We start from the raw sequence: 24,019 nt of genomic DNA on the forward strand, positions 1-24,019 counted from the left end.
GGGGATAGAAAAATCAAACCTATTAAAAATAAAACCATTAACAAAAAAATTCAATCTAAATACAAAACTTCTACACACAATTCTAAAATTTCACAAAAACATCAAAATTCATTATCTTCAGACACTCCCATAAAAACAAAATAAAAAGATATTGTAAGGACTCAATTTGTAACGACCCATAATAATGTTAGGTTCGCACGTAAAAAGGCCCAAACAATATCACTTATAGAGCGTGGGTTTGAAATGTTAAGTCTTAGTCACCGGGCGAGGGTTAGTCGTCTTGTTCGTACAAAATTAAGCCGTGTTTGCTCGAGGGATCTTTCTCCTTGAGGCGGTCTGGGAGGCTCTGGTTCTGGGCCTTTTTTCCCAGCCCTCTTCTTGGTGCATCAACCTTCACATTATATAGCCCTTCTTGATTGATCTTAGCCCTCCACTTGTTGATCAGGCAGGTGCCTACTTCAGTACCCGTCCCATCAGCTGTCCCTCCTTGCTTTTTGTTAGTTGCGATGATCGAAGTCACCCTGTCCAGGCTTCTTTTCTCATTAACATAGTTAGGACGTTGGCGGGTGCATTTAATGCGGAGGGGACGTATTTACCCTGAATCAGTTTCGCACCGTACCCCCACGTGGGTCCCATTCTACTCGCATCTCCTTCAGGGGGCTTTTTGGGGGCAGCCTTCAACGAGATGTTGCTCTTCCCTTTGAAGTCTTGGAGTGCCGAGGACAGGGTCATCCTCGGCTGTGCCCCCGGCATTTCGGCCCTTCCCCATTCGTCCTCGGCAAATACCCTCCTCGGCACGGGCCCTAGGCCCTAGTAGAGCGTGGGCCGGATCATAAGTTCCCTGGCCCCACAGATATATATATATATATATATATATATATTGTGGTTACAAATAAACCTAGCAAAATGATGATGGATTCAACCAAAATTTTAAAAAAAAAATATATCTATTACTAACTTCAACCAAATACATAGATCTATACACAATTTCACCAATTTTGAAGTCGAAAACTTCATCAACCACACCTAGAATTTGTTTGCTAGAGACAATCGTGTTCACCAACTTCGACAACGTAGTCATCTTCTTGATCACACTTTTCCTACAATCCTTAACTCCTGAATCCACACCTCTCACTGAATCCAACCTAATTATCAAGCAAATAAGCATCTTATATCGGATATGCTCCACTTTGGATTTAGCTCCGGAATAAGCTTTAGAGATCACTACCGCTACAATTTAAAGTGCCTTGATATAACTATTACTAGAGACAAATATAGAGTTCTTGATCCTAACAACGCCATTTTAACCAACAATGCTCCTCCCGGATGGGTTTTACTCCTCCTCAACAACCTTTTAGGTCTTGCCACAAATCTCTTTATTGTCGCTTTTAATAAAGGTGTCTACATAATTCACAAATGGGTACATTGAGGAAGATTGTCTTCAGGAGAGAGAGAGAGAGAGAGAGAGAGAGAGAGATTAAAAATGAAAAAATATTATATTTTAAAACCAATTATTTAAAATTAAATACAAAAAAAATGATTTTTCGGTATTGAAAATCAATGAAAATTAAAACTACATCGTTTGTGAGGAGTCTAATGGCACAATTTTGACTAGCAATGATGAAGGGAGTGAATCGAATAAAGTTGAAAGTTAAAGAACTTGATAGAAAGTTACAAGATTAGGTTGAATTTTAAACAAAGTTTGAGCCCCTTTCTTTAGAATTATTGGTTTTATGTCATTGTGGTTCGGTTCTTAGTGTTGAGATTTATTAAACATTTAATAAAATGAGCTTATAATATGAGCTTATTTTGTTTATAGATTAGAACCTTTAATTTTGACTTGTTTTTAATTCAATCCTTTAAGTGTTTATTTTGTGGTGAATTGCATTAACATCCTCTAAACTTTTATATTGTCGAATTTAGACCCCTTGAACTATTAATTATTGTGCTTATACCAAATAGACCCCTTCTATCAATATTCCCTCAATATACTAACAAAGACAAAATGCAGGCATTTTTTTGCCAAATAGCATAATTTTAGGAAAAAAAAAAATAGGAGAAACACATGTCGCAGTTTAGTGAGCATTGTGAAGAACGTTCCAAGTAAAGGAATGCCACAACTCACAAGCAATTTGCACCAATAAAGAAGGTTGTCAAAAACAAGAAAGCAAGTTGAACTTTGTGGGCATTTTTCCATTGAATGATGATAGTTGCACATTATGTACACGGGACATAGCTGAAATCATGTTTTCAAAACACGATTTCAGTTGTATGTATAGTTATGTGCAACAATAATGTTCACTATTTCCCAAACTTGAGCTGGAAATTATTGCATAGGCATGCAACCAATGCAGCTTAGAAAGAAAATTTGGGTTCATAAATTCAATATGTCAATAACTAGTTAATCCCACAAGAGAACAAAAAAAAAAAAATCTTCAGAGATAGAAAGAGAGAGCAGACGAAAGAAGTACTATGATAATTATACAGCTTAATGTAATTGACTACAGTTGTGAAAAATGCAAGAGAAAAATGATGCACATCATGAAATCCAGAATGGAGGGAAATTGCAATAATGCAGTTAGTAAATTATGTACTGGCCCTCCTCAGCTGGGGACCCAATTACAGAACAGAAGAAAAGGCTGAACAGAAAGAAACACTGTTCAAGTAGGGTTATAAGGCCAAATAGATACACCCTTTGAAACAACAAAAAAGGGTTGTAGCATTTGTGCCAAACCTTATTCATGCAGGTGCATCTTGCTTCCTGTGTAAACTTATTCCGGCTTTCGGCATGTAATGATAGCAAATTTAATTAGATCCTTCTTAAATCCTTCTATCATCAATGGCATTGCCAGTGCTCCTTTTATGGTTTTCCATCCTGATACACTCGAAATTAGGCACAAATTTAGCTTACCCCTTAGGCACAAACTACAAAATTGGATTAACTGAAAGCTTGTGCTTTTTGTAGCAAAACAAAATAGTGACCAAGGGCAGAACACATATTGCAAAATTATATGGTAGAAATTGTCTCAAATACGTATTTTGAATTGGTTAACTATTATTTCAGTTTTCTTAGGGTGGAAATCAATTCTATTCAGTGTTAAAATAAAATATAACTGATATTGCTTATCAAAAAATAATGTTATATTCCTTATTCACCAAAGAATAAGTAGTAAAACATAATATTATATATATATATATATATATATATATATATAAAGGTTTAATGGCTTTGGTCCAAGAATTTCTTTCATACAGGGTGAGGCGAAAACTCATAGAAGAATATAAGTGAGTTTTCTTAAAATGTAGTTTGATAATTATGTTGGGTGAAAAGAAGAAAGATTCTTGCATGTGTTAGTTGTGAATTTGATTGTTTTGTTTGGTTGTGAACATCATGATGTGTATTAGAATTTTGGTCTATGAAAGTGTTAAATTTGTGAGTTAGTGTGGAATATAATTATATAGTTTAATACTTGGGAATGTGGAAATTAAACTCTAGATGTCTTCTTTAGAAACACCAAGAAACATCAATTGAGTTACAAAACTCCTAACAGTTTGTGAGTTATTATTCAATGTTTGTTTTAGGTGTATTGGGATTTGGGTTTGTATTAAGAGTGATTGTAATCCATATCATTTGACATATATTATGGCAAACTCGTGGACGTAAACATAAAGTTGGTTAAAACATTTTGACTATTCGTTATCTTGTGTTAATGTTTTTATTTCTTCTTTTGTGCAAATATGCTTTTGTTAAGCCCAAATTTCAATAAACTGGTATTAGAGCCAGCTTTGTTAGTGAAAGTTTCAAATTGTTAAAAAGCAGTGGTGTTTTTGAGTACCAATTCTGTTTTATAGTTATTTATATATAATAAAAGAAATGTTAGTGATACGCTCACGTGTTGTTACTTCTATCATAATTTATGACTTAGTGAGTTGTAAAAAAAAATTTATAAATTGTGTGTCTATTGTTGCTCTAAATTTTAACTGCCACAAGAATTGTCAAGCTTACCACTTCGCAACAGTGATGTGAAGCCCTTCCATGTCAATGCTGACCAAATCACAGCCGGCCAAAACGGGGCAACATACTGAGACCAATCTTCAGCCTTAATATCCTGCCAAGACAAACTAGGAAATTTATTGTCCTCACATGTACATAATTGAAGTTTTTCAATGACAAGATACAACTTTAAACGAGCTGTCAAAGGTACATGCAAGTTGCAACTTGATCAATACGAGAACTCAAAAGTAGGTTTGAAAGTATTTTGTTTTCTTATCAACTTTAGCCTTGATTTGAAGAGTTAAATAAATGTTTTGGGCTCCAATACTAGTGTTCCATGCTCTTCTTGTCGTACCCAAATAGGTTGGCAACAATAGTGCTAGTACTTCACATTCACATTTTGACACAACTATCTTACATGGTAAATTGTGATTGGCTATCTATCAGTATTATATGAACCTACTATTTTTTCTCCACTGCTCATAATTTGTCATGTAGGACAATTGTGGTGAAGTGTGTGGTGCTAGAATTATTAGATTGGAAATTACCTGGAGAGAGAGGGACTGCAGTAATTTGACATATTCAGCAGTTGAACACCATGCAGGAAGATAAAAGGAATCACATATCTTGTTCAAAAGTTCTTTCTCCCACGGCTGCAAAGATTCCTCAGTAGGAGCCAGATCCCTATGACACCATGTTACTATTATTATCGTGCCTCCTGGGGCTGTAACTCGAGCCAACTCATTAACAAACTGCCATTCAGAGAGAGACAGACCGACAGAGTTGAAATCCAACATAGATTTGGAAAGAAATTTCAGGCATAAACTGGCTTCCAAGTTAAAACTAAAGGCATTGAAAAGAACTTATTGAGATGGAACTATTAAAGACGCAAAGAAAGAACCTTTGCTTTGTCAGGCATGTGTTCACCACTCTCCATGGACCACACCAGATCAAATTGCCCATCAGGAAATGGTTGTTCCAAAGCATCTGTGACTTGAAAGGAAGCCTGCTAATTTTACATTGTTATGTCCTTGTTACAGGGAGTAATCAAATTGCCTCATTAATCTAAAATTTACCAAGTGACCAAACAAGTAGGTTTGTCCCAAAGGTCTTTCAGCAGAATGAAAACAAGAAAAACTGGAGTATCTCCAACAACAGTTCTTCCAGCAAGTCAGATTAAAGGTTTTAAAAATTAGTTCAAAATCTTTTAGTTATATAAATAACTTTGACACACATCCAAAACCTGCCCCCATGTTTCTTAAAAATCACAGACCTCCTAAGGCCTCTGCTATAAGCATTGATTTATATCTTAAGCCATCAATAAGATTCTATACAAAGCAAGGGACTGACTGTTCAGAAACTTATCAATAGACAAAGAATAATATTCCAAACCTTATGAGTTTGTATTTGGTAATCATCTTTACCAATATATGAATGACAAGCTGAATGTCCAAAAAACGAAAAGAGTTTGCGTTTACCTTGTCGGATAGTCCTTGAGCAGCGGCAAGAGCATTGGCTCTTTGGGCCTGGACGGGACTAAGAGTGATACCTTGGCATTTGGCCCCAAATTTACTTGCTATGTATCTAGAGCTACCCCCTATCCCACACCCAACATCAACTACACTTTTTGGCCTTTTTGTTGGGTCCTCTGCAAACCAATTCAGAAGAAACAAGAAGCTGTTAAAAGCCCATCTTTTCATTCACAAACATGAGCACAAGCACATTTAGAAGTACAAAGAAAGGTGTGAACAGAAAAACTCCAGTGCTCCAACAATTCAACAACCTCTAATCACCAGAAATGAATCAATTAAGTGAAAACTAACCCTACTGCATTATCAAACTCAGTAAATAAAAATAAACTGAAATAACTTATAAGGTCTCTAAACCTGCATTATGCAGAAGGCTGAGAAGTACAGTGAGAAAAATTGGTAGTCATACAGGCGCCCGGAATATTTAAACAACTAAAAGTATTATTATCTTTCTAATTGGTAAGTTACACATGCATCCAATGAGTCTTAAACCCACATCCTTACCCTCCACTTGAAACTTATAAAGGGAGGAGGTGCCACTAGAGTTAGAATTCATTGGCAACAATTAAAAGTACTAATAGGAGCTTTACAAACTACAAATTGAGGAGATGGTTCCTATGTATAATACAAGCTTGTTTTGTCAAGTGACATTGACAAATTTCTTATATAACAATCTCTATTTAGTTCTTTCTTCCACATCTTTGGTCAGAGCAAATTCATGAAGAGTGCTCCCAATTTGTCATAAATGCAGGAAGAATCAAACATATCCATTCACTGCTTTCGTGGAGAAAACCTTAGGGCATCATCAATGTTAATAAAGCAGACCTACATTCCTCTCTCTCTCTCAAAGATCTCCGACTCATCTAAGTTAAGTAGTCAGGAGTTGGCAAGAACAAACTTAAATTTCCCAAAGAAAAGACAGAATATGGGCAACAAGGAAGCAATGAATTTAGAGTGAAAAAAAATGAAAGAGTGAAATGTAATTTACACATACAAGTTTGGTATAGCTTCTAAATTAGTCACTCAAATTCTAGAACTTACAATTTAGACCCTCAACATTGTAAGTTTTGAGGGGCCCCTCCTTTATGATATGTCACATATTCACCACTAGTAAACAACATTATGTTTCTTTTCAATTCAAAATGTCATTTTTAGGTGGATTAGTGGCAGTTTTCTAAACAGATGTTTAATATTGACATTATTGTAATAGTCGATAGTATATTTACAAGTTTTTATAGTCAATAAACGGATTTAGAAGCAATGTCAAACTAAAATGGCGTAAATAGTTGTCTTGTTTTGTTCCTTTTAAGGAATGAAAGAAGGAAAGAAAAGAAAAGAAAAACAAGGAACATGATTTTTACGGGAGCCCGACATCAGCTATAGCCAAATTTGGATTTTAGTCAAGCTCACATAAAATGGGAAAAGAAGTGACCATAATAGTTTGATAACAGAAAATGTTAAAATTATTACAAATTTTACCGTAAGGAATTTACAATCTAACGTGACATTGAATGAAATTAGTGTCACTTCGAGCATAATATTATTTGAATTCCTTAATATAATCGGTATCATATCAATTTATAAAACCTGTGCAAATAAACTTATAATTTTTCATGACATGACTCTCCTTCCTGAGTCTATACAATCCCCTGCCTGCCATAAATGCTACTTTTATTGAACGTGTGTACCATGCATTTATCACGTTCTCCACAAACTCAAAACACCTAACCTACTTACCTATGAACACTACCACCAAAAAGCATCTCTTTTTCTTCTATTTTCTGGCTACCATCAGATGCAAATACTTTGGTTGAACAGTGAACACACATATTTATTAATAAATTATTTTTTTTAAAAATTAATATCATTTTTATAAAAAAATATATAAAAATTTGTAAAAAAAATTATTTAATTTTTTTATTTACCTTTTCAAAAATCCTAATAAATACTCTAAATTTATTGATTAATTATTTACTTTAGAAAAGTTTTAACGTCACTTATATAAAAAATAAAAAAAAAAGTTATCAAAACTTTATTTTTTTTTTTTTCTATTTTTATAGATTGCTACCCAACAGCCAGGGATTTGTTGGCATGACCCTTAACTCTTTTTTTTTTTTTTTTTTTAATGAACTTAGAACTACAAGCGCATGAGCCAAATCAAAAAAAGCCCCACTGCATGCGCATGTTGCATAGGAAACACAAACACCAACATAGTCATCACTCTCTTCTCAAAAAAAAACATAGTCATCAGTCAGTACCAACATTAGCTTTGAAATTTGATTTTAAAAGTTGGAGCTAGCTCCTTGCTGATTGCATAAGAGTGAGTGAATGAGTGAGAGGAACCGACCCGAAACCCCTGCGAATCGGAGCGCTTCATCGATCATACGGATCTGGGCGGCCCGGTGACACGAAACATCTACAGTCGAATCCGGGTCGTAGAACCCATGGTGCATGTGGTCCCCCCATATGTCCTCCCACACGCCAGACGACTCGTCGTAGAACTCGGCTATGCCCTTCTTCAGCACACCGTCCTCCGCCGCTTTCATCGCACGCGTCGTCTCCGCCGCCGCCGCCGCAACAACGAGTTTCAACTTCCTCGTAACTGGGGCGCACGTGCGAGGGAGGAAGCGATGCCTGGTTGGGCACGTGCGGTGGCGCTGGATGGTTGGGAATTGGCACGTGAGGTGCGGATATGAGTTTGTGGTTGTGGTGGTAGTCATGAGATTTGGAACCCCACACTCTCTCTCTCTCTCTCTCTCTGTGTGACAGTGACAACTGTCAGTTTATTATTTGCGTTGGTTGTGAAAGAAAAGTTGGGCAAAACAGTGGTACACGGTGGACCCTTTTAATAGCACAGAGCAGAAAAGGCTTTAAATATCTGCAATAAATAAGTCAATCACTAAAATAGGTCCACAAATGATAGTTGTGGACCTTGTGGCTTGTGGTCTTTCGTGGCAGTGGTTGGTAAGTGAAAATTTTTCAATAATTCTAGTGACACACTTTGACACGAAATCTTAGTGACATCAGTGGCGGCATTACAGACAAGTCAGGTGGTTACAGTATCACCTAACTTGCAAAAAAAAAATACATTATATCCTGAATTAAGAATTATAAAAATTTGGGTTTAATAGAAATAAGAATAATGCTATTATATTCACAATATTTTTAAAGTAATTTTACAATAAATCTAATGTTGTAAGAGCATCCGTAGCAACCGTTGTAAAAATTATGTCATTTTGCCACACCAAAAACCTACTTTATTATTTTACCACATCATTTTACAATATCCCATTTATCAGATGTTCTATATTTTTACCATTTCATTTAAATATTATTTTTTAATTCTTTTTAATTCTTATTTTATTCTTTCTTTATATTTGTTCCTAACGGTAATATTTGTTCCTACAACAATCATATTTTCAAATCTCATCAATTCTAACGGTAACATTTTCAAAGAATCCTCTTAATTCTGTCATATTTTGGCCAGTTTTTTTTTTTTTTTTTTTGAAACTGTAATTTCATTAAGCAAACACAGAATAGGTACATAGCAGAAAACAACACCCACTAACAGCAGGACAAAGCACCAACAGAGACCATAGACAGCCAAGCCAAAAGAACAGGAAAGAAAAGAACAAAATAAAACACTAGATCCCTTCCAGCCTACACAAGTTTGCTAGATTGTCAGGGACCACACCAATCCATTTGCATTCCTCTCCTGAATTTTTGGCCTGTTGAGCTAGCTCATGGGCTATTTTGTTGCTATTCCTGCAAATGTATCTAGCTTCTGCATAATTAAAGCCATTCATTCCTTGCAAAATGCCATGAATTAAATGACCTGCAATTCCCCATACATCTTTGCTGCAGATTGCTTGAACAGTTTGCATTGAATTTACTAGACTCACATTTGCATGACCCTTAATACATAGTTGAACAGATAGAGATTACAAAAAAGACAAATGAATGGTTAAAGGCCATTAAAATCAATGCTCTCTTCATTGTACACTACCCTTACTTCAAAAGACACAGAGTTTGAATTGGAATGTTTGCTCCTTCCAATATATACAAAAGCAAAAAGGATTAACAAGTAAAGAAATTACCTGAAATTATTCACTTTCCCTAACCAAAGCAAAAAGTAAGAACAATTACAACTAAAAAAATGAATGATCAATACTACTTTCTTCACTGTACATAAAGCCGTAGTTCCATATGCAAAGATCAATAATTAAACAAAAAGCCTAACTTCCATTTAATTTGTAGCAAACACCCAATTTCTCTAAATTTTAGCTCTCCCTTTTGAATTCTGTCTTCTGTAAATAACAAGGAAAATAGTAAAGAATTCAAGACTGGGTTTTTATTGAGCAAATCCTAAAAGCACTTTCCTTTCCTTTATTTCTTACTTCTTACAAACAAAAATGCTTCTCTAAATCAACAATTACTATATTCTTCCTTAAACAGCTTGATTAAACCATGTTTTTCATCGAAAACTTTTCTGCGTATTTTCCCATAGAGGCAAACAGAGCTTTTATCAAAAGAACAAAAATCGTTCATCACAGCAAAGCAGAAAGTCAGGAGACAGTGGAGACAATAGCAGCAAGAAAGCCGAACACAGGGGAAGTAACTCTTTCATCACAGCAAGCATATAATCTGACCTTTACATGGTACACTTGTACATACACAGCAACTTTACTATACATGGTTACAAATCTCACACACACCATCCCACAAATTAATTAAAACCCAGATGATAAGATTAAAAACCCACATCAAATATAGTATTTAATTTAAAAATACTAAGCCAATTAGTGGTAAACGTTCAAGCTTTCAAATTCAGTAACGAAAAAAAGCAAGCACAAAAATACAACCTTGACGGAGAACGAATCGATGAAACCAACTTGGCTCACGGTGAATTGATGAAACCTTCAGAGATAGAACAGCGAATCAACGCTCTGAGAACGACGCACAGCGAATCGGCGACTCAAGATAGAACAGAGAGGAGATACCCACAACCCAGAGACCCACACCGATCACAATCCGAAGTCACAAACCCACAACCCGATAGGCGACTCTGAGATAGAACAGAGAGGAGAGAGCGAACAAAAAGGGGAAAAAAAAATCGGTGAAGGGACAAATTAGATCAGTGATGGTAGAGAGGAAATCGGTGGTGGCTCATATTCATGAATGGGAAGAAAATAGAGCAAAAGGGGAAAGGAAAGAAGAAAGAGTGTGGGAGAGTGGAGATGGAGGCACATATGTAGATCGGGCTGAAGGAGAAGAGCAAAGAGATATGTGAGAGAGTGGAGATGGAGGCGGTGAGGAATTACTGAAGGAGAAGATGAAAGAGACATGAGAGAGAGAAAGAGGAATAAACAAAGAAGAAATAATATACCACACGCGTTCCGTACCGTGGCAAATTTGTCACGGTACTGTTCAATGTTGCAAAAAATATAACATATCCCACGTCTGATAAATGGGCTCAAAGTGGGTTTGGTGTGGGATATGTGCCAAATATTTAGCATTTGGCACATATCCCACATCTACTGTGGGTGCTCTAAGATGTTATTGATTCTAATTTGAGTCAAATATTAATATTATTTTTTTACCCACCAATAATAGTTTTTTGCATAAGATTTATTGTAAAAAAGTTGTAAATGTATCATTACTCCAAAATTGATTTTGCTTCCAAACATAATTCTTAATCCCTATTTTTTATAAGCTTAAATAACAAAAATAAATATTAGTTCAAATAATAACAAATATAAACCAAACAAAAACAAGATAGGACCAAACAACAACAAGTGAAAAAATTATTCAACAAAAAGCCTATTATAAAACAAAAAGATAAAATTTGTAACTTGTTCAAGCTATTCAATAAATTTAATTTCACTTTCTCAAAAAAAAAATTTAATTTCAAATTTAATTTTTATTTAAAAAATGGTACCACGAAAAATATTTTGGTAATTTAAATTTCTTAATGACCACCCTAAAAAAAATTCTTAAAGCTGCCACTGCGTAACATAGCAAATAGTGAATGGTGGAGGAAAAAAAATTGTATGTTAATGTAATAGTGATATACAGCTAATTTAAATTCATAAAGAAAACTATGCAAGTGTGAATACATGTAAAGGTAATTTTGTTCATTTTATATATATAAAAGAAAGACCTATTTTAGTCCACACATAGGAGAGAGAAAATGGATTTTTAATATAAAGACACCATACAAACTTCACTAAAAAACCAATATAGAAATTTTTTAAAGAGAGATAAATATTAGACAATTACTCTTTTTTTAAGAAACAAACATACACATGTTAATTTCTTTTTTCTTTTTTTTTTAGAATCAGACACACATGTCACAAACAAGGGAGAGAGAATGGTCTTCTAACACAAAATCACACAAGAAACTTCACTCAAAATCCAAAGTGACTTTTAAAGAAATGTGAGGCAAACTGTAGTACACTCAACATATCATTTTAAGCAAAATAGGTTTATCTTTTCTTTTTTGAAAAACAAACATATACATGTAAAAGAGAGTGAGTGAGGTTGTAACATACAATATGCATTTGAGGGTAATGTGTATATTAAAAAAATAAAAATAAAGATAAATTACAAATTATATTTCATTAAGGGACTGTTTACAAACCAAGTGATGCACAGAGCAAGAATCCTACCATACGTACATACTAGCAAGCAAGAATATATATATATATATATATATATTGAACAACAAGAAACAGTAAAGGAACAATGTAATAAAGAGAGAGACAAAATAATTTTTAAGGATCTTTAGAACACTGTGAAATATTTCATTACTTTTCTTAGTTGTAAATTACAATGTGCTCACTAAGACGCATCACAAGGTCTAAATAAGCTCAAAAATTACAGACTTAAATAACTATCTGAACCTTTAAGACTTACAAAGTTTGAATCCCTTTGGATCCAAGTATGTTCTATAGTGGTTGTTTTGGGATATTGGACGATATTTCTCTTTCTTTTCACTACTTTCTTTAAGTGTTTGACAGAGTTTTCTCAATGATTCTGTTATGATTCACTATTGCTCAATGCCTCTTCAATGTTGGCTGTTTCCCCTTTTTATAGTGTCATTCTAAGGTTCTGAGGTACCACTGATTCCCCCCCTCTGTTCCCCTGGGTACCAGAGCCTATGTCGTGCCAGCCACTTCGGTGGCTGGTCCCTTCCTTATTTTCTCATAGTTTTCTTCTTTTGATACCTTTCCCCCAAAAGCTTCTTGCTGACTTTCCTTTCTTGGGTGTCCCTAGAGAGCTGACTTCCAATCTCTCTTGCTTCAAGGCTTCTACACCTCATCTTTTCAAATTCATCTTTTTCGGCTACCTTTCCTTTTGTCATTTTTCCCGTGTGAGTTGATTCCATCTCTGTCAGGATGAAAGTTTTCACAACTACTTCCCTTTGTGGTTCTTCTTTCTGGGTTCCCCGAGGTACCAACCCTTTGTTCATAAATTGTTAGTCTCAAGCTTTCTGATTCATTTCTGCATCATTGGGTGGCTGATAAAAATGTATATGTTCGTTCCTTGTGTTTTCTGGAAACTTCTTTTGAGCTGTCTTAATCTCATCCCAACTTTGCTGCATATCCCGAGGATCTCGGGCTTCTAGCAGTCCCTAGGTATCTCGACCTAGTTCTTATCACTAGACTCCCTTTTGATTTTCTGATTTTGACATACTGGACATCTTCCTTTCTTTCCTTTGTTTTTCTATGGCTTATCCCTTCATGGGTTTTGGGCTTTAAATCCTTTTTAATAGACTTGGGCCTACCATCCTTTTCTCTTGTGGTGTGCTCAACCCTTTTATATAGGGTTTACCCACTGTGCTATTTTGGGCCTTGGTGTTATAACTTTTTAGACCTCAACACTATTTTACCACTTTTAGTCCCTAAAATGAAAAACGCGTTTCATTTTGGTCTCTACCATCATCTCACTAATGAAAATTGCTAATGTGGCAAACAGAGTATACTGTTTGACACAATAAATGCTGACATGGCCATTAAAATTATATTTAAAAAATTATTTGGCAATTAATAAATGCCACGTCAGCTTAGAAATTTTAAAATTAATTTATCAATTAAAAAAAAAAAAAAAAAAAAAGAAGAAGAAGGAAAAAACAGAATTAAAAATCAACAACACATGAATTCAGATCTAACATCCTCTTCATTAAGAACATACGAGCACAAACCCAGAAAATCAAACACAAGAACATAAGAAAATCAAACCCAAAAAATCATAAATGAATATCATACAAAACAAAATCAATCCACATATATACATAAACCAAATTATCCAAAAGAAAAAATAGATTTAAATCCATAAATTTAATCAATACATCATGAACAAAATACCTACAAATTCTAACCAACCCAGCTCAATCCTCAAGCATACCAACAATAACAAACACAAAAAGAAGAAGAAAAAAAAGTAATAAAAAAAATTTAAAAAAAAAAACGTTTAAATCTTTTGTCTTTTTTGTTTTCTTCATCTTTGGCTGTGTTTGAATGGACTGAAAATCATTTCCGGAAATTATTTTCCGTAAAATCCACGCGTTTGGCAGCTACGGAAAATAGATTTTCCGGAAAATCATTTCCGTTTGACCAAAATTTACACTTGTTGACCCGGAAATCATTTTACATACTTGTTTTACCTTCAAATGATTTCCGTAGCTGTGAGAGCAACACACTCAGCCAAAACACCTGAAACACAAGACCAAACGCAGCGAGAGAGAGAGATCGTTCGCAGCGAGAGAGAGAGAGAGACCGATCCAGACACTGCGCCGATCGACGTCAATCGTGATCGCGATCGACGCATCGCGCGATCGCGCGAAGCGTCGATCGCTATCGCGATCGCGCGAAGCTTCGATCGTGATCGCGCAAAGCTCCGATCGCGATCCCACCGATCGCGCCGATCGAGATCGCGATCTCACCGATCGCGATCTCGCCTTCGTTTGTCCGGATTTGATGATTTTTTTCTGGGCTTTGTTTGTGATTTAAGGAATGTATTCGTTTGGTAACCGAGAAAATGTGAGCAACAAGTAGAAAATGTATTTTCTATGGTATTTTCAAGAACACAACCAAACATCAGAAAATATTTTCCGAAAATTTTTTTGAAATGCAACCAAACACATGAAAATATTTTCTTTTCTGGAAAATAGCATTTCCGGAAAATATCTATTTTCCGGAAATGCTTTTACACGAACCAAACGCGGCCTTTGTCTCAATGGTTAATCTTTTGTTTTCTCTGATAGCTGATCTTGTGCATCGTTGTTCAATTTATCCGCAAACTCCTTGGACTTTTCAATACCCATTAGCTTTGGATAAGAGACCTTGTCAGCCACTAAGTCTTTCCCGACTATTTTCCCCAATTCTTGAGACGATTTTGTCAAATCAAGAATATCATCCACCACTTGATACAACAACCCAATATACCTCGCGAAATTTCTCAACTTTTCAACCTTTTCGTGAGACCCACCTCCAAGAATTGCTCCTAAAACCACAGCGACTTCAAGTAACGTTGCCGTTTTGTGTAAATGGATAAACTCAAGGTGTTCCAAACCCACATCAGAAAGTCCCTCAAAACATATATGATATATCAACCACTTGGCTTGCAACAAGTCCTTCTGTCCCAATCGACCTCGCGAGCTCTCCGACGACTCTAATAACTCTCGTCGGTGGCACATCCATCGTAGACACTGCTATGTGCTCAAAAGTGAAGGCTAAAACCGCATCGCCGGCGAGAACCGCGACCTCCTCCTCCACCCAAAACCCACCTTCAGTCACCTCCACCTTCACCTTGAGCTTAGAGACTGTAGAGAGAGAGCTTGAGATTTTCAGAGAGAGAAAGAGAGAGCTTGGAGATTTTATTTGAGTTTTTATATTTTAAATTTTATGTCGTGTTTGGTTGCCAAGAAACTTTAATAGAAACTAAGGAAATTACTCAAAAAATATCTCAATCTTTAAAATTCAAAAGTGAATTTTTTTTAATTATTTTATTTCAATTTAAATTAAAATAGAAACTCCATTGAACAAGGCTTGGCCAGTACTTGTCGATCCCTTTTGAAGCTCCGAAAAGACCAAAACCTCTCTTTCTCTCTCCCTCTCTATTTGTGCAACAAAACACCCAGAAAGTGAGTGAGGAGAGAAAGGATTTCCATGCGAAGATGGCTGATGCAGCTATCAAAAACATTTGATAAATTAGAAATTTTTTGTTTTTAAAATTTTAAATTAAAATGATGAAATGGCATATTTTAAATATCAAATAATTTTTTAATATTATTTTAATGGCCTATCAACAATTTTCGTTAGTAAAATAATGGTAGGGATCAAAATGAAACGGATTTTTCGTTTTAGGGATTAAAAATAGTAAAATAGAAAAATATGGACCAAAATAAAAATTAACCCAAAAATTTAAAGACTAAAAATGTATTTACACTTTTATTAAAAAAAATTATAGATAAAACCCTAATATTTAAACGTTTCTCATTTCCATCCCCTTAATAAAAAGGATAATATGTAATAACAAGAGGCACTTTTGATGATAATAATTTTTATTCGCATATGGTCCTTCACTGTCACTTTCTGGCTTTCGGCATAGCGTGCAGTGTTTCTTTTTTCGGCATACGGTCCTTTGTGCTTTCCATGAACGTGTCCGACTTGTTAAAGGGGTTGTTTGGTTTGTGTTTTTAAACAACTATTTTTAGTTTTTAAACAATATTTCACGTATTTTAATGTACTTTTTCACCTACATGTATTTTTATAAATATTTTCAAATAACAATTTTCAGTTTTTAAACACATCAATCAAACGGGCCTATTGGTCAGGGACAGGGTGCATGTTGTTTACGCTGTATTTGTATGATAAGATGTGAGCTTCACAGTAGCTTTATTTTTATATATCCAAAAAGCTAGGTGTGTGTTGCTTGAAGGTAACTTAATTAACTGGGTTAAATTTCTAAAATTTTATCCTTTTTTGGAATAAGTAATTTAAATTGTACCAAACTGGTTTTTAATCAACCTAATAGGATTTGAATTTATAACTCCTATTCTATAATTATTATCTTTTAACATCAAATTATTGGATATATTTTAACAATTTACTTTTGTCCTAAAGCAAAAGAAACAATATATAGATCTAAGAACAAGCAATAACACAAATAGATGTGATAGGTAAAAACAATAAACAAATAGTGAATATATTTAAGAAGAAACCTGCAAATAATTAAAAATTCATAGACCAAATATGTGAAAGATGAATGATTCAGATCAAGTCTTGTATTTGACACAATCTCCTTAAAGCAGATTTCGCCCCTCACACAATTACTGTGGTGCTTTGAGACTTACAAATGTTTGCCTCCTAAGATAAAATGATCTACAGCATGAAAACGAAACACACAAAGTCATACTCTGCAAACTATTCAATGTCTCTTTCCTTCTCTTTGACACAAAATGAATTACTCAATGTCTCTTTCTCTCTCTTTGACACAAAATGAACTGCACCAAATATTTTCACTTTGAGAGTTTTTATTTCTAAAAAATTGTTTTTATGAAGGAGAGACTACGAAAAATTATATGTTATTGAATAGGCATTCTGTTTTAGTAATAACTTATGTGCACAGACTAACTGACTCAAAAATTAAAATAATAAAATATTATTATTTGGACTAGTAGGCCTAGTCCACATATGCCAAAAGTCTAACCCAATGTCCAATTCATGAGTATATAAACTCATATATTATCTATTTCCTTTCCTATGTGAGACTCAGGATTTTTACCACTTTTAATAACATATTCAAGTGAACATAGAAAATATCAATTTCTTATTCACTTCATGCCATTTTTCCAACACAAATTAAAATATGAATAAATTTTTAGTATAAACAAGATTCAAACAAAAGTTCATTATTTGATTATAAAAATTTTTACCAATTAAAATAAATATTGATAACATATTGTATAGATTCCAAAGAATAAGCTACTATGTTACTCAGAGTGTGGATTTGTATTTTGAGAAAGTCCATAAATACAAATATATATATATATATATATATATATATATATGCACATATGCTAATGTTGTAAATTTTCAATAGTATTGATACGTAAAAAAATTGAGTGAGGCCGAACTCAAATAAAAACAGTAAAAAGCTTGTAAACTCTACGTAGTAGCAGTGTAGCACTGCTTTTTTGTCTTTTACAAATGGTCTCCACTTGTGTGGCCATTATAGGACCACGGGCCATAGCTGGACGGATATAAGGTACTTCTGAGGACAATTATAATTTAGACTAGGGTACGGGTTCTTGGCATTTTAGGAATTTCCCGTTGTATAATGAATTGGGCCCAAATGTGAATGCTATTTTGGCGTTTTATGTACAACAACCAGAATATGGTAAAAACTAAAATCTTATTGGTTCGGGTATAAATTTACCAAAAATAAAAATAAAATGTCTAAAAGTGCAAAAGGTGTGAAATAATTATGAGAAAGATGAATGATTTTTCTTTTAGTTAAATCATAAATTATATGCTCTAATTTTGTTTAAAATAGAATTTAGTATAGTAATTTCTTATTCATTCAATTTAGTCTTTTAACTCATTTTTATTCAATTTAATCATTTAGTTCACTATATTAAATGGATGTTAAGTTCTTTATAAAAATGACGACATTTTGTTATTTATGAAGTTCTTAAATTTAATAAATAATAATAATACTAATGCTATTAATTGGAGAAAAAATAGAAATTGATATATTTTTTTAAAAATGAAAGAAGAAAGAAAAGAAGGGGGAAAACTGAGTAATAGTATTGCTTACATTGCATTTTTAAAGATCATCACCTCAAAAAGATTTATTGTAAGGGCGCAATTGGGTTCCCTACACCAAAGGATAAATGAACTTAGGCCCAAAAAACCCAATACAATGAATTTGTAGAGAGGGGGTTGGAAAACTGGGTTTTAATGAATCAGTTACAAGTAAAGTGGATTCAAATGACAAGAAAATGTAGATAGACTGATTTAATCTAAAGAAAATTATTCTCAGCACAGTCCGAGGAGATCAATTCTTATATATTGATTCTTAAGTTTGATTACAAGTTCAATTCTTGATTGCTACAGTATTTTTCTCTTAATTTCTCCTCCCCCTTTGCTCTTGGAGGGTCTCTTACATTATATAGCTCCATTTGAATGATCTTGACCCTCCACTTATTGATCATTTAGGCCACCACTTGAGTGCTTGTCTCATCGGACATCCTCATAGGCCCCCGTGAGTTGGGGCAACCAAGGTAGCACTGTTCAAGGGTCATCTCCACATAAATACGGTCAGTTGGTTAGGTGCAGAGCATTCAATGCGGTGGTAGCAGTTTTTCCTTAAATATTTCTCACCTCCTAGTTGTCCTGTACGTTCATGACATATAACGTTATCACCAGAATTTCATGGATGGTCACCCTGGGTGACGAGACAATTCTAACCCCCTGTTTCGCTTAGCCGATGAGGACCCTGTTTCGCTTAGCCGAGGTGATACTCCTCCTCAGCCTACCTTCCCCAGCATTCTCACCCGTAGTTCGATCATGGGATCTTGAGTCTTACATACTCATCACTATTTATCTGTCCTCAGATAAGACCCAAGACCCAGCATATATTCTTGGGCCCCTCATCCCTACATTTATTATTTGTAAACATCTTGTACTCTAAAAAAATGAAATTCTTATTTTGGATTGTTTTTAAGATTAAAAATTATTCGGATGAAGCTTCAATTTTAGGGGAAAGAAAAATCAAACCTATTAAAAATAAAACCATTAACAAAAAAAGTTCAATCTAAATACAAAACTTCTACACACAATCTAATCTCTAAAATTTCACAAAAACATCAAAATTCATTATCTTCAGACACTCCCATAAAAAATAAAAAATAAAAAGATATATATATATATATATATATATATTGTGGTTACAAATAAACCTAGCAAAATGATGATGGATTCAACCAAAATTTTTTATAAAAAAAATATCTATTACTAACTTCAACCAAATACATAGATCTATACACAATTTCACCAATTTTGAGGTCGAAAACTTCATCAACCATACCTAGAATTTGTTTGCTAGAGACAATCGTGTTCACCAACTTCGATAACACAATCATCTTCTTGATCACACTTTTCCTACAATCCTTAACTCTTGAATCCATACCTCTCACTGAATCCAGCCTATTTATCAAGCACATAAGCATCTTATGTCAGATATGCTCCACTTTGGATTTAGCTTTGGTATAAGCTTTAGAGATCACTACCGCTACAATTTAAAGTGCCTTGATATAACTATTACTAGAGACAAATATAGAGTTCTTGATCCTAACAACACCATTTTAATCAACGATGCTCCTCCCGAATGAGTTTACTCCTCCTCAACAACCTTTTAGGTCTTGCCACAAATCTCCTTATTGTCGCTTTTAACAAATGTGTCTACATAATTCACAAATGGGTACATTGAGGAAGATTGTCTTCACAGAGAGAGAGAGAGAGAGAGAGAGAGATTTTAAAATCAATTATTTAAAATTAAATACAAAAAAATGATTTTTCGATATTGAAAATCAGTGAAAATTAAAACTACATCGTTTATGAGGAGTCTAATGGCATGATTTTTACTAGCAATGATGAAGGGAGTGAATCGAATAAAGTTGAAAGTTGAAGAACTTGATAGAAAGTTACAAGATTAGGTTGAATTTTAAACAAAGTTTGAGCCCTTTTTGTTAGAATTATTGGTTTTATGTCATTGTGGATCGGTTGTTAGTGTTGAGATTTATTAAACATTTAATAAAATAAGCTTATAATATGAGCTTATTTTGTTTATTTGAGACTAATAAATTATAGATTAGAACCTTTAATTTTGACTTGTTTTTAATTCAATCCTTTAAGTGTTTATTTTGTAGTGAATTGCATTAACATCCTCTAAACTTTTATATTGTTGCATTTAGACCCCTTGAACTATTTTTTTTCACCAATTAAGTACAGTATTATTGTGCTTATACCAAATAGACCCCTTCTATCACTATCCCCTCAATATACTAACAAAGACAAAATTGCAAGCATTTTCTTGCCAAATAGCATAATTTTAGAAAAAAAAATAGGAGAAACACATGTTGCAATTTAGTGAGGATTGTGTAGAACGTTCCAAGTGAAGGAATACCACAACTCACAAGCAATTTGCACCTATAAAGAAGGTTGTCAAAAAAAAGAAAGGAAAACATCATTTTAATCCCTATATTTTGGAGTCACAGTTAATTTAGTCCTTATATTCTAGTAACAATTAATTTGATCCCTGCTATTTTCAACATATAGTCAATTTAGTCCATACTATTTACTCATTAACAAAAAATACTTACATGGCTAACCATGTGAAGAGTTAGCACCAACATGGAAAATAAAATAATAAAAATAATTTTAACAAATATTTTAAAATGCCACGTTTCGCATTTCTCCAACTTTAATACAAATAATTTTAATTTCGCAATTTTAAAATTGGAAAACAAAATTAGGAGTCCCAGATTTTCTTCCATTTTCATGGTAACCAAACACAAAATCGCCTTCTTGATTTTTTTATCTAAATCCTTGAATTCATAACAACAACATCTCACCTCTATACAATTGAGAAACATCCTCATCAAAAATAACCAATAAGAAATTGAAATTTTAGAATACAAAAAAAAAAAATCAACAAATTTTCCCCCAGCAAACTTTCTTGGTAACCAAACAAAAACCAAAAAAGAAAAAGAACAAGAACAAACCCAGATGGAGACCCTCTCATTTCGGGTAGGAATCTTTGTGTTAAGTCAAATCCAGTGGCTTTGATAAGGACAAATCCAACTAAATTTGTTTACACAAAACCCAGATAATCTAGTGGCCAAATTTCCCCTTGAAACCTCAAAAAATCAAATCAAAACACCAAACCCACGAATCTAAAATCAACCTCAAAACCCCATTTTCCAAACCTTAACACATAGAAGAAAATCCATTACAAAGGAAAGCAATGATATCTCCATTCGGCGCTGGGATTTGATGGCTGGTGACGACTCAAGGCAGGAACGATTGAATCTTCCTAGGTTGGAGCACGCGTGAAGCTTCGGTGTCACGGCGTGGTTGGTGGCGGCCCGATGCAAACCGAGATAACGAATTCGTATCCAATGACGGAGCCTTTCTCATCGATTGGGCATGGTGATAATCATGGGATTTATCTTAGCCACCATGTTTTTTCAGTTCGGTAATTCCGTAAAAGGTGCCATTGCACACCTGGTTTTTCTTACCGAAAGATACATTTTCTTGAGCAAAACCGCTTAGCCGTCCATGCTTTCTCATTGATTATCTGGTAACCTAGAAAACTATTCCTATCATAGTCATTACAGAAAATGGCTCTAGCTGGCGTGTGGGCCTTTTTGGTCTCAAAGTTTGTTTGGTCATATCAGAGTGTGGGGTTTTTTGGGTTTCAAAATTGGTTTGATGACAACAGAATGGGTCTATTGGCTGTAGTTTTGGTAGTTTGCATTTGTAATTGAGATTGTGAGAGATAAACTACGTTAAAAGGTTTATGAATGCTGTAGTGTCTCGAATGAACTGGGTCTTTAGGTTGATTTACTAATCTGATATTTGTATTTTTGTGTTAGGTTGCCAAGAAAGTGCACGAAGATACAAAGAAAATCTCAGATTTTATTTTTCACTTTTCATTTTTAAAATTGAGATTATTTTTATTTTATTAAAATTGAGACAATGCCACCGTGGCATTTTAAAATATGTATTAAACATTATTTTATTTGCCATGTCAATATCAAATGTGCTAATTGTTCACACCGTTAGTCACTTAAGCATTCTTTGTTAGTAAGTTAACGGAAGAGACCAAATTGATTGCAAGTTGAAAATAGTAAGGACCAAATTAACTGCTACAAAAATGTAACAACCAAATTGACTATGACCTTAAAATGTATGGATCAAAAAGGTGTTTATGTAAAACAAGAAAGCAAGTTGAACTTTGTGGGCATTTTTCCATTGAATGAAGATAGTTGCACATGTTTCAAGTTTCACGTACATGATGGAAGAGCGCTCTCCTTCTCTCTCTAGGGAAGAACAAGAGGAACTAATACGTAGCAATAAGAAGGTAAAAGATGTTAATCATGCAGGATATCATGAAGGCTGGGACTCTTTGCCATCATCGCCGAGCCATGGTTACAGTCCATGGAATCGTGCAACATCCTTCAAGGATAAGTTGATTGGAGAGATTCCAGGAGCATTTACACAGGCCTTCAGTTTCGGAGAACTCATGGAAGATGACGTGGAGTCGGATGATGAGGTAGAGGATCTCCGACAAGGATTGGTGGCAGTTAAGTTCTCGAAGAGCTTCAAGCAGCAGATTAGAAAGCCGTGGACGAAAGCGCTTATCGTTAAGGTGTATGGCCGTTCGTTTGGTTTTAACTATATTCAGAATAATTTGTTATCTTTATGGAAGCCTGCTGGGAGGTTGGATTGCGTAGATTTGGAGCATGGATTCTATCTCACTCGGTTCTCATTGCGAGAGGATTATGAAGCTATTCTGAAGAAGGGACCCTGGTTCATTAGGGAACACTTTTTATCAATCAGACCCTGGGAGCCAGACTTCCAGCCAGAGACGGCAAGCATTTCCTCCATTACTGTCTGGATAAGATTGAACAATCTTCCTATAGAGTATTACAACGCAGAAGCTCTACACCACATTGGTAAGTCGATTGGAAATGTCCTAAGGGTGGATACACACACCGCTTCTGAATTAAGAGGGAGGTTTGCCAGGCTTTGTGTTCAAATAGACGTGAATAAGCCTCTGGTAACAGCCATTTTGATCGGTAAGTTCGAACAACCTGTTTGTTACGAGGGTATTCAAAAACTATGTTTCGGCTGTGGAAGAATGGGACATAAACAAGAAATCTGCCCGTACATTGTCCGTCATGATTTGCCACGGCGAACAGCGGAAAATTCTGTTGAAGGTGAGCTGGCTGAGCGGGTTGAGCGGTCATGCGAAGAGGGTGTTACAGATAAAGACAAGGCAGGGGAGGGGACCACAGAGAGCGTGCCTGGCAGTGGACATAAGGATGCAATGGATAGGGGATACGGTCCTTGGGTAGTGGTTACCAGAAAGAAGAATGGGACAAGAAATCTAAGGAGTGGTGGGCCTGTTGGTGCTCAGGAAAATGGTCAGAGAAGTGGGAGTGTGTCTAAGTCATATATGGCTCGTGGGCAAGATGGATCAAGCAGTGATTCTGCTAGAGAGGCTAAAAGGAAGTTGTCGCCTATTAGAGATGTAAATGGGCCACTTCTCAATGAGGCTCTTCAGCATTTTGGTAAGGAGCACATCAATCGGGCCCAAAGTAAGCCAAAAGGCAGCCCAATATCTTATGGTTCAGGTTCTGTAGGAACACGGGCTGGTGTTGAGGCCATTTAGTCTAAGACAAATCGTAAGGAGTCAATAAGGG

The 24,019-nt window shown here is 34.8% G+C and overlaps 2 protein-coding genes and 1 pseudogene across 7 annotated transcripts in view; all 3 read right to left on the reverse strand.

Moving 5' to 3' along the window:
* LOC126699490 (tocopherol O-methyltransferase, chloroplastic-like) overlaps nt 1–8,361 on the reverse strand; it is a 52,164-nt gene extending 43,803 nt beyond the window's left edge. The window contains exons 1-6 of one of the 6 annotated variants that reach the window (XM_050397339.1): nt 7,871–8,359; nt 5,473–5,642; nt 4,896–5,000; nt 4,543–4,746; nt 4,007–4,109; nt 2,713–2,875 (exon numbers count right to left, since the gene is read on the reverse strand). In XM_050397339.1, the coding sequence (XP_050253296.1) occupies nt 2,772–2,875; nt 4,007–4,109; nt 4,543–4,746; nt 4,896–5,000; nt 5,473–5,642; nt 7,871–8,243 (1,059 nt within the window). In that variant the 5' untranslated portion in view covers nt 8,244–8,359 and the 3' untranslated portion in view covers nt 2,713–2,771. Of the gene's footprint in view, nt 1–2,712; nt 2,876–4,006; nt 4,110–4,542; nt 4,747–4,895; nt 5,001–5,472; nt 5,643–7,870 lie in introns of all 6 variants that reach the window. The other 5 variants (XM_050397342.1, XM_050397338.1, XM_050397341.1 and 2 more) reach the window with 5 other exon arrangements.
* LOC126699492 (tocopherol O-methyltransferase, chloroplastic) overlaps nt 1–24,019 on the reverse strand; it is a 78,329-nt gene that overhangs the window by 43,803 nt on the left and 10,507 nt on the right. The window lies entirely within an intron of this gene.
* Nucleotides 14,751–19,717, reverse strand: LOC126700839 (geranylgeranyl pyrophosphate synthase, chloroplastic-like; annotated as a pseudogene).

Source organism: Quercus robur, chromosome 9 (assembly GCF_932294415.1).
Source record: "Quercus robur chromosome 9, dhQueRobu3.1, whole genome shotgun sequence".
Lineage (NCBI taxonomy): Eukaryota > Viridiplantae > Streptophyta > Magnoliopsida > Fagales > Fagaceae > Quercus > Quercus robur.